Source organism: Lepidochelys olivacea, assembly GCF_965140295.1.
Source record: "Lepidochelys olivacea isolate rLepOli2 genome assembly, chromosome: 7".
NCBI lineage: Eukaryota > Metazoa > Chordata > Testudines > Cheloniidae > Lepidochelys > Lepidochelys olivacea.
Window position 1 is genome coordinate 88352769 of NC_140417.1, and position 12041 is coordinate 88364809.

At 38.7% G+C, this 12041-nt stretch overlaps 1 protein-coding gene across 1 annotated transcript in view; it reads left to right on the top strand.

Moving 5' to 3' along the window:
• Window positions 1-540: 540 nt before the first annotated feature.
• The window catches only part of PCDH15 (protocadherin related 15), a 772236-nt gene continuing 760735 nt past the window's right edge, over window positions 541-12041 (top strand). Inside the window, exon 1 of the mRNA XM_084633606.1 lies at window positions 541-600. Within this exon, the coding sequence (XP_084489732.1) occupies window positions 564-600 (37 nt within the window). The 5' untranslated portion in view covers window positions 541-563. The remainder of the gene's footprint in view (window positions 601-12041) is intronic.

Sequence of the window (12041 nt, forward strand, 5' to 3'; positions counted from 1 at the left end):
GAGAGAATTTTAACAAATGGCTTTTGTAATTTAATGAAGATGAATAAAAGAATAAGGGAACTAGAAAAAAAATCTTTTACTTTTCTTTCTACCCAGTGATTTGGTTGACTTTATTTAGGGTAATGTAGATTTAACTAGCTGTAATGCCTGTGGTGAGAAGGGCTTTAAAGAGATTACGTCTTTCTTGTCAAATGATATTGTAAATGAATGTAAGCTGCTGGGCTCCTTTGCCACTGAGGTAGAAAAAGCAAACAGAGCCACTAGAAAAAGCTGATTGGACACAATGCATTAAAGAAGCTAGCACTGATTATTAGTGGGACATCAATTTGTCTTTTGGGCTGGAGTAGCTGCTCCTAATTGGTGTGAAGAGCATAGTGGTCACTGTATGTTTTAGTCCTCTCCACTGTTTGCTGTGAGAGCAGGACAACTAATTGCTATTGCTTCAGTGCTAGTGAATCAATATGCCAAACTAATAGCTGCAGATAGAGGGCAGACAAAATCCTGCTAGAAATGTGTGGCTAGTTGCTTGTGATAACTATAGCAGTTGGAATGCATAGCAGAACATGGAGAATGATTGTGTGCTTTCTGGTCTAATACAAGGTATTTTTGTTGTTACTATTTTTTTTATATTCTGCTGAATGTTTGTTTCAAAATTTACAGTAATTATGTTTTATGTTCATCTTGAAACTAGATAGTGAAAATTGGATGTTCTGAAGATGCTCAGTAAACAGGCTTGGCAGAAAAAACTTGCAGTATAACCCTATGCTGTCTAAGCATGAAACTTTAAACTGCTAAGTAAGTTATTTTTTATTTAAATTGAAGTGAAGAGTTAAACTACCTGGAAAGGTAATCATTGTGGCATGTAATGATGGCCACATTAAATCATCTTTCAGATTTATAGCTGGAAAAAATGACAATGAGATGGTAAAAACAAAATATTTTGGTGAAGGTAGAATACTCTTCTTCCTAAAACTCAGTCTTCTGCCTTTCATGTGAATATCATTCCCTCCCCAAAGATGAATGTTTTTGCATTTTAACTCTTTTTTTATGCTTTGCTCTTAATATTTCTTTCTCATCAATTCATAGTTGTACTGTGAACTAATGTTTGTTTTCCTTATTGTATTACAAGGCTTTTACGTCAATATTGATTTTGATGTTTATGTAAAGGAAATAGTTAATAAGGAGATTACCAAGAAACATGAGACTGCATTTTGTTTCTTCTTTCTGTTTTCAGAGGTACTATTTGATTAAGCTAATTGCATGGATCTACATAGACAGTTTGAAGTGATATCTTTAATCTCTGTACTATACAATAATTATTGTGTTGAATTTAATACAAAGTAGTTGAAGTAATTTTCTTAGAATATTTTACTTGTAGGACATTATTTTGAAAACAATACTGGTATGTTTATATGTAAAGTTTCACCTTTATGATATAAGAGGGTTGATATAGGGTGTTAGCAAATACATCTACTAGAATAAGATCTGATTAAAATCCAATTTGGTAAATTTGAATATAGTGATTTGCTGATAAAATGTCTTTACTCTTAATTTAATATACACTGCAAATCTAAATGCTGCTGTTACAAGAGGATAATATGTTCAGCTTGTGTAAGATTAACTCTAAATCCATATTTCATTGCTGCTTTTAAAGTCAGCTAATTTTCAAATATGGTAAGCTAATATGGAAGAGGGTGGAGTTGATACTTTCTATGACAAAAGAACAAATAACTTAGCAGCAGTGGTATATTGTAAGAATTTACTATGATGTGAAGTACTGCAAGCCTGACACTAGAGAGTTTCAGATATATATAATTTCAACTACTCTGAGCTGAATTAAACTTGTGTTTTTATATATATAAGGAGACTGGAGGACAGTTGGCAGTGTTATTTGATGCGTACATCTATTGTGCTAGTCCTCAGGTTTCAGCAATATAATCCACCTGGCTTTGGAGTCACAGCCCTATCAAATAAGAATGCAATTAAATAAGAGCAGTGTTCTACTTAATGATGAAGTGCTCCTCTCTCAGCTGTTGTAATGATGTGCCAAGGCTAGAACATTAGCCCTAATCAGTGTTTCAAAAGTTTCCTTTGAATGTGAATGTGCAGGCTGTAGAAAACTTTGGAGCTTGATACCTGCTTTATAGCTATCTATTTGTGTTAAATCACTGGTTGGAATAATTGTATTGCCACCTCATATCATCTTTGCTCAGGTGTGATAGCTTTGCCAGTAAGGTAGACTCCTGTAAAACTGTGGTGTAAAAGATTTTTAATATTCTTTGGAAAGCTTTTTTAAGCTTTGGTTTTTGTATTCATGTATTGATTTACTGGTGTATGGCATTCTTTGACAATCCTCTCTGCTGGAAGCATTAGGCAGATGTGAAATGATTTAGTTGGAGTTGGTCCTGCTTTGAGGACGGGGGTGGATTGGATGACCTCCTGAGGTCTCTTCCAGCCCCAATCTTCTTTGATTCTATGAAATCGTCATCACAAACAGAGAATATGTTTAAACAACATGAAGGCTCTGATCTTAAGCAAGGAAGTTTAAGTTAAGGATGGAGCCTAGTGTGGGAGTTTTTCCTTATCTTTTTTCTGTTGTGTCTAAGTGTCACAAGAGACTGAGTTCATTGTGAATAGGCACCATGTGTGCTGTCATACACACCTGGAAACTGGTGTCAGAGCCTCCCTATTCGGTTTCCCACAAGGATAAAGTTTACCTTCACCCTTACCCTAAGTTCTTGACAAAGGTGATCTCCAGTTTTCAAGTTAATCAGGCAATTTATTTACTGACTTGCTTTCAGAAGCTTCATACTCAGAGATGGAGAAACCTCATTTGTCAGATGTGAAACCAGCTTTAGATTTCTACCTGGACTGTACTAACAACTAAACACAGTTGTTTGTTGTGACTGCTAAGAGAGTGATGGTCCAGTCAGTTTGCACTCGGATGATTTCATCCTGTATTTCTTTGTGCATATGTTTGTGCTACCAGTTGGCTAATACGACTTCACCAACTACGGTGTTGGCCCATTTGATTAGGGTGTATGCATCATCATCAGACTTTCTCGCTCAAGTACCTATTCTGGACACTTGCAAAGTGGCAACTTGGTTGTCAGTGTAGACATTTAGTTTTCATTATGTTATAGCCCATCAGTCCAGGAGTAATGCTGCTTTTGGATGTGCTTTTCTCCAATCTTAGTAGAGTCCAAGTCTACCTCTAGGCTATTCTGCTTGTGAGTCACCTACAGTGGAGTGGACATTTGCAATCACTCAAAGAAGAAACAGTTACCTACATTTTCATACCATTGTTCTTTAAGATGCATTGCACATGTCCATTCTATAACCTGCTCTCCTTCCCCTCTCTGTAGGAATCGATCCGGTCAGAAGGAACTGCAGGGAGGCTGGGGTGACTCCAACTTCTTAGATCTGCATGTAGTGGCATAGAATGGCAGAGGGCACTCAAGCTGCTTTGAGGGGTACTGCTCAGGGAAAAAAGTTCTCTGACAACTGGGCATACATGCACCTACGGTGGAATGAATGGACATGTGTAACATCCCTGAGAACAAGTTACAGAAAGATAGCTATCTGTTTCTTATAGTTAACCTAACAGGCAGCACTAGCATGTACCATGTGGCTAAACTCAATTACTAACTAAATAGCTAATGGTGTTTAATCCCTGTCAGTGGCTTCAGCTGGTATACTGTTGCTTTCATGAACTTCTTCTTTTTGCAGTGTGCATAAAGACTAACACAGCCCAGTTTGACTGTCTTAGCTTTGTCCTAACTATGAGTGATAGCACATCCCTTTATGCATTGCCTCACTTGCTGATACCACTCTATAGAAGATGGTCATAACAGGGTGCCAAGGCTCTTCTAATGATCTAACCTCTCAGTAAATTAAGAGTCCTGCATAAAGTTCCTTAATTTTTGTTGGCTCAGTGTAACAAGTTTAGTTCGCACCCACCTTTGAACATCCATGGTGGTATTAACGAACCAAAGAATACGGGGTTTGTAACCTTTATGTTGAAATGTTACCAATTAATACTAGTTGCTTAAAATAAGGGTGCAATAAAACTCAGCTTAGTTTTCAGTTTGAACCTCTAGGTCAGTTACAGAAAATGTATTTAGTGGAGGACTCTGAATGGTAAAACCCCCTCTTTAGTCAAAAGAAAAATGACTAGTTAATCAAACAAGCATGCAATTACTGTACAATATTAGTTATACTTTCAGTAAAAGATGAAATAGTGTATCAATGGGCGATCAGTCCACTGACAACACAGGCTAAGTACAGACTTATAATCCTGGAACCTAACAGTACCCTTTTGATATTAATCAGAGCTCATGCCAATATTAACAAAACTGCTCCTTTTATAACCCATTATAATACTAATTAACATTAAACCCACCTATTACCATAGTCATGTGTCTGCCACCTCCTCACTGGTTGGTTGCTGACATTACACATTATTTAAATTCATATCTGCACCAATGTCCTTTCCATACTATCTATGTAGATTGACTTTTAATAAAATGTTATGTCCTTGCAAACTTCAATTTTCCCATCTTACTATTGCCAACTTTTCTCACACTGACAGGTTTCAGAGGGATACCCATGTTAGTCTGTATCAGCAAAAACAATGTGGAATCCGTGTGGCACCTTAGAGCTTATGCCCAAATAAATTTGTTACTCTCTAAGGTGCCACAAGGACTCCTCATTGTTTTTTCTCACACTAGCAACCGCTATTTCCCATACTCTTCTACACTTAGGATAAAGCCTAATTTCTGCTTAGCAGAAGCTAGAGTTACCTGGAGGGAGTCAAACTCAAGGAGTAAATTTAGGCTCAGGTTAATTTTTTGTATTGGTTTTTGATTAACACTAAAGCCAAATACCATGAATGTAGGTTTGGGCACTAGCTGAGAATCTGTGTACTCTGCTCAAGACTGTAGAGCATCTGCTTAAGCAGGGAATCAGTGATGGGTTGCAGAGCCAGTCTAATTATGTATAGGTGCACATGTGGTTGAAATTTGATATGATTGGTTCTGGATGTCTTATGAGAAATTAATTTGGTTTCCCAGTCAATTTCCTAATAGGTGGATATATCTAACACAGTTAACACTCTTGCACTCTTTTTAAAATGAAACCTTAGCAGGGAGGGTTATGACTAAATGATCATGATCGAGTAAACTATTCTGCTTGCATTTGGATGGGATATGTCCAGATCAGAGTTGTAGCAGAGTTGCAACTGCAGTAGGCTAGAATAGGAAGTCTTTATTGTGGTTGTCTGTGCTGTATCTATTCTGTACGTTCAGTGCCTTTCACATCGTGCTACAAGCACTAAATCCACTAAAACAGAAATAAAAATAAATGTATACTAACTGATGCTTAAGGTCTGACTGAGTGTTCGCTGTTTTGCATCTTGTTTAGTATTTAAACCTCTGAAAGTTGGTGTGAAACATTATTATTGTGACTTAGAATAATTTACACTTGCTTTGCACTCACTTGGCTCATGTGTAAATGACTAAATAAGATGTTAGGCAGTGGAAAATCAACTGCTTCATTTTTATGTAGGACAAAGTTTAATAATAATTGTCCCCTGAAAAATGCAACTTGAGGTAATTTAAATTAAATAAAGGCAGCGGTGACACTGCCTTAACGATAGCATCATCAATGTCTGGGTTATAAGTAAAAGGGAATGGCAGGAGTAGTTTCAAGATAAAAGGAAAACAAGACAACCATTTACTTCTGGTATAAAAATTGAAGGAGTGCATAATTCATCTATAGTGTTTGCTTCTTACTACACAACTTACAGAATCATAATGAAATGATAAACCGATTAGAGAGAGGATTTTTTTTTCTCTGCCATTAACATGCAAATGTTTTCTGGCTGTGCCAGATGTTTAGCTTCCATAATTTGGAAGTTTCCTTCATTTTGAATTTAGTGAAAGGAAAGCTTGAACATGTCCAGCAGAATTAAAAACAGTTTCCTGTATAAACTAAGACAGCCGCTTACTTAATGAAGTGCATCATTCTAACAGCAAGTCTAGCTAATAAATGCTTTCCCTGTTGTTTTAGACAGGTGTCCGAGTGACACTTTTCTGATTCTGGATCACTGAATCCGTAAGGAAATGCAAATTGTTTGTCTGAGAACAGCTTCCTTTAATTTTGTTTTAACATTCAGAAGGCAAGTTTATTCCATACTCTACATTTCGCAGTTGGGCTCCTGTGAAAGGTACTGAATTTGTAGGTATAATTATTTGATATTACATTCAAAACTTGATAAGATTACATCTACTGAGAGTTCAAATGGGGCAAGACATTTTTTACTAAAAGTTTCAAAGTAACAACTCTCAAATTCATTGTTATGCAATCGCTATGGAGTGTATACTGAATGTGCTTAATGTGACAAGTAAATACCAAAACAATTATTATAATATCTGCAATATGCATATTACAACCTTGTTTTACAGTTTCAGTGGGTTATGAATTAGTGTTATCCCAATTATAACACTTTATAACCCAACTGATTTTAAAATGCATGCATGATACTGGCTAATGTCCACTGGTTTTCTTATCAGTGCTCTAATAACTTATAAAATTAGAATGAAAATACAATTAATTTAAACATTAATTATAAAAGCATAGCAAAGGCTGTAAACAGATCAACTTTATAGTTATATTGATTTATAGGCTTATGTTGTAAACAGTATGCACAGTATCTTACCCCACACATGGAAGGTATGTTTTGTTTTGTTTTTTTTTCCTGTGTGAAATTAGCAAAAGGTGCTAAAGCATTCATTCGTACCTTTCTGTTGTTGCTGAAATGTGATAGTGCTTCACTTTTCCAGGCTATTATGGGCATTAAGTAAAGCCTTATTTAGTACCATGTGATCATTCCTTTCCACAGAGCGATCATCTGCTTTACTGTATCTGACTGCGTATGCAAGAACTTTCTCATTGTAATGTCTGATGTGGTGGAGTCTATTGGCCCTTCTCTGTTTTCTGCTGGAGTCATTGGTGCCTTGACACTCCCCTGCTCACGCCTGTCTATCAATCAGATTTAGTCCTGCAGAGGCTTAGAATGGCCAGGAGGAAACACTGACCAATCAGGAGCCAGCAGGCCAATTAAGAAGGCTTGCCTTGCCTGCACCTTTTTTTTCCGTGATAGAGCTGGTGAGACTAGGACAGAGGGAGAGGAGCTCTTCAGTGCTAGCTAGCGCATTGCCTTAAAGGACTGCAGCTAAGCGCTTGCCTCTGCAGTTCTTTTATTTAAGGAGCATACAGCCAACATATGAGTTTTTATTTTCATTTAACTGTATAGAAACTGAGCCTGAGCTTATGGCACAGGCTACCCAGATCCAAGTAGCCAGCCAAAACTTGTGGGCTAAGGCAGGGACCACCAGGAGTACCACGTGTTGCCTCAGGAGGTGCTTTAGGGCAATCCATCCTGAACGACATTCTGCTCTTGCACGACTGCAAAAAATATTTAGGAGTTTCTTTTCAATAGGATTACATCCAAGTGCATGCACACTTTCTCTTTCTGTTTTGGGAGAAAATATCTAATTTCATATAACATGGCTTACTTTAGATTGGAATACTATAATATTTAAAAACAGTTCTGTGTCTTGTTTCTTGAGGGGTCACGTCCCTTTTACATTCTAAATGGTTGAATGCCACCCCTGAGTGTATGTACAGTAATTCTGCTGATTAAAAATTGGAGTGCTTTTCTTAACGAAGAAATACGTTGATTGCTCTTTTTGACTGAGCCCAGAGCCCGTGAAGACTTTTCACTCAACTCAGTGGCATTTCAGTGTCTGGCTCTGTGTAATGTATCCACATCCAAATGATTGATTCTAAAATTTCAGGGAATGCTCTAAGTTCAATGGCCAGAACCCTACTGATTTTGGGGAATAAGAATAGTACTATACTATAAGAATAGTAAGAGGGGGGAGGAAGGGAATGAGGGTGTGCAACCATCCTTACTATGTTGGGTGTGTGTGGAATCAGGAACCATGGTGGAAGGGAAAAGAGAATAAGAGGGCACACAGAACCCCTGCTGCAGGGCCAGGAGGGAAAGATAAGGGGACCTGATATATGGGGGGAAGACTGGGATGGAATGTGAACAGAACCCCTGCATCGGGGGAAATTGAGGGACCCCTGGTATGGGGGGAGGAGGAATGGGGTGGGGTCCTAGAGAGCCCCTGCTATGGGGAATAAGGGAAATGGAGGGCAGCGGGGTGGGGGGGGAAGGGAGTGGGAATATGGATGCACACAGAGCTGCTGCTATGCAGGTAGAGATTGAGTGGGGAAAAAAAGTGGCACATTGCAACCAGCAGTGCAGGAGGAGAACTGTTCAGGCTATTTAAATACTGGCCTGGTGGCAGCCCTAGGCACAAACCTGGTCAGGGTGCCCCTTTAATTGAGAGCCTTGTGCAACTGTACCGAGGGCACATTTGTTAATCTGGGACTGCATGATATACACACCTACTGGCTGTTGGTGGCAGTCGCTCCTGCCCCCATTAGGTCTGCTGTTGGCACAAACATCTTTTCCCCATCAAATACAGAGTGAACCATCTTGACAATGTATTTGCTTATGCCTTTTAAAAATGGTGCTTTCCAAACCTCTGAAGTCTGAGCCCTGCTTCAGGGAAGTGGCAATCCATGGTCTCGCTGCCCCACTTCCTTGCAACCATGCCACATTCTAAAAGTCTCCACAGTTTACTGCATCTTTTTTTTTCCCCTGTGCTCCCGCCTATTCACATAAACTTGAGGAAATACTGATGTGGATCTCCATAACATTCTTCCTCTCATTTCTTGGATGTTTGATACTATACGTTGTTTGTTTTTTGTTTTTAATCCTCTGAAGCTTTTTGAAATGCAAGGAAATGGTCCACTTTGGAAAGGAGTCGGAACATCTTGATATTCATCTGTTCTTGAGCTTAGGAATTCCTTTTCTGGACATAGAGGCTAGATTTTTTTTTTCAGTTGCTCTATGGGGTATTTTATACATCTCCAGTATTTGAGTGATCCTTTGTAAGGCAACTATAGCATCAGATGAATTTATGGAATCATTCCAAGTCTGATAAGTAAACAGCCTGAAGTTACAGGCATGCATGATGGAAAAACAAAGAAATCAGAGAAGAACATCCTTTTCTTTACCAGTTTCACAAGCAGTGCTAACAGCAGACTTCTGTAGAAATGTTTTATGATTTTGCCTATCTTCTGTCTATGAAAATAAGATTATGAATATTCTCACCTTGGCTTTCGAGTGGAATATACAGTCTTCCTGGGCATTACAGCGCTAATAAGCGATGGTCACATAAACACCACCCTATACTGGAAACCTACTGGCCGCTATTCCTACTTACATGCCTCCAGCTTTCATCCAGATCAATCCATTGTCTACAGCCAAGCTCTAAGATACAACCGCATTTGCTGCAACCCCTCAAACAAACACAAACACCTACAAAATCTCTATCAAGTGTTCTTACAACTACAATACCCACTTGCTGAAGTGAAGAAACAGATTTGACAGAGCAAGAAGAGTACCCAGAAGTCACCTACTACAGGACAGGCCCAACAAAGAAAGTAACAGAACGCCACTAGCCATCACCTTCAGCCCCCAACTAAAACCTCTCCAGTGAATCATCGGAGATCTACAATCTATCCTGAAGGACAATCCCTCACTCTCACAGATCTTGGGAGACAGGCCAGTCCTTGCTTACGGACAGCTCCCCAACCTCAAGCAAATACTCACCAACAACCATGCAACAAAAACACTAACCCAGGAACCTATCCTTGCAACAAAGCCTGTTGCCAGCTCTGTCCACATATTTATTCAAGGGACACCATCACAGGGCCTAGTCACATCAGCCACACTGTCAGAGGCTCATTCACCTGCACATCTACCAATGTGATATATGCCATTATGTGCCAGCAATGCCCCTCTGCCATGTACATTGGCCAAACCGGACAGTCTCTACACAAAAGAATAAATGGACACAAATCAGATGTCAAGAATTATAACATTCATAAACCAGTCGGCAAACACTTCAACCACCCTGGACACTCAATTACAGACCTAAAAGTCACAATTATTCAACAAAAAAACCTCAAAAACAGACTCCAATGATAAACAGCAGAACTGGAATTAATCTGCAAAGTAGACACCATTAAATTAGGTTTGAATAAAGGCTGGGAGTGGATGAGTCATTACACTAACTAAAAACTATTTCTGCATGCTAATTTTCCCCCTATTGTTACTCACACCATCTTGTGAACTGTTTCAAAATGGGCCATCCTGATTATTGCTACAAACATGTTTGTTTTTCCTGCTGATAATAGCCCACCTTAATTGATTGGTCTTGTTAAGAGTTGGTATGGCAACCTGCACTTTTTCATTGTGTGTGTGTGTGTGTGTGTGTGTGTGTGTGTGTGTATGTATATGTATGTATGTATATGTACGTGTGTATATATATAATATAAAAATTGTCTTCCTACTTCATTTTCCACTGCATGCATCTGATGAAGTGGGCTTTAGCCCATGAAAGCTTATGATCAAATAAATTGGTTAGTCTCTCAGGTGACACAAGTACTCCTGTTCTTTCTGCTGATACAGACTAACACAGCTACCACTCTGAAAATAGTCTGTTGGCTGCTCTTGCTGTCCTTTCTTGAGGTCTCTGTTTCTGCTAAAGCTGCCAAGGTTTAGGAGTGTCTAAGAGGGTAACTGGGTAACTTGGGAAGGAGCTGAAGACAACTGTTCTGGGGGGTGAGAGTGTATGGAGGAAGATGGGGGCATCAGGGATGGTGACTGAGGGCTGGGTGGAAATTGGAACCAGTTGGGGGACAGGACTTGCTGGGGATCAGTACTACGCACCCGCCCAACCTTTTGCCCCGGCCTCCTCTTTGTCTCCTTTGCTGCTTACCTGCTCTTTCCCCAGCTGAGAACTAGCAGGAGGAGCAGCAACACAGAAATCAGTAGGCTGCCAAACTCACCAGGATCTCTAATGGCCACGTGCCACAACTGCAGGCCATTCTTGCAATTCCAGTGAATGTCTGATGTGGACTGAGAAAAGGTAGAGCTGGTCAAAACCAGATTTTCCATTTCACAGGAAATTCTGCAATTGCAAAAACACTCTTCATACCAAATTGGAATAAAGCATGGAATTTTAAAAAATCCTGGAAAACAATTTTTTTCTAAAAATAAACAAATTTTCAGGTCAATTAAGTGTTTTGTTTCAATAAACCAAAATGTTGCACTTCAGGTTTGACTTCATATTTTCTAAATTAAATTGAACAAAAAGCTGTTTCAGAGCAAAAAATAAAAATGAAGCATTCATTTCTGATGTTCACTTCCATGTTTTTTAAATCAACATTTACACAGAATATTTCAATTGCAATGAATCGGCATTTTCCACAAGAAAAATGTTCAGTTAGAAAAATGTTGGCCCACAGGTCTGTGTCCCTCAAAATTGCACGACCATTTTGCAATGTCTTCTCTTCACCTTTATAAATAAGTGATTAGTCTTAACTCTCAACACACAGTTTCCTGCTGTGATCCCTCTTGAAAAGTATCTTATCTATCTTTCTTAGGCTTCCATTTTAAGCCCCCCATTTTAGGGAGAGGTTTGCAATCCTATTCCAAACATGCATTGTTTTGAAAATTTAATAAGTCTTATACTCATTGTTTATTCCCTTAACAAATACATATTAGAGAATATTTTGTCTGTGAAAATAAATGTATCCGTCCTTTTAAATTAGGAGATCAGAAATCAACTTATTTTCTAGTTCTATGCTTCTCCGTCTCATATGCAGCTTCCTCTCCCTCCTTCTGTGGAAGAGGAGAGAAAAAAAAGGCAGTTTATTATTCCATAGCGTGAACCTCTGCTTTTGTGTAAATAGCTTAATTTTTTTGTTTGGAAAAACAGTTGGCATGCACTGTAAGTTTTAAAATCTCCGAAGGATGCTCAATATATTGAGCATCTGTGGTGCACACCACCAGAATTCAGTAATTAAATACCTTTCAATTGTCTTATTGGTAACAG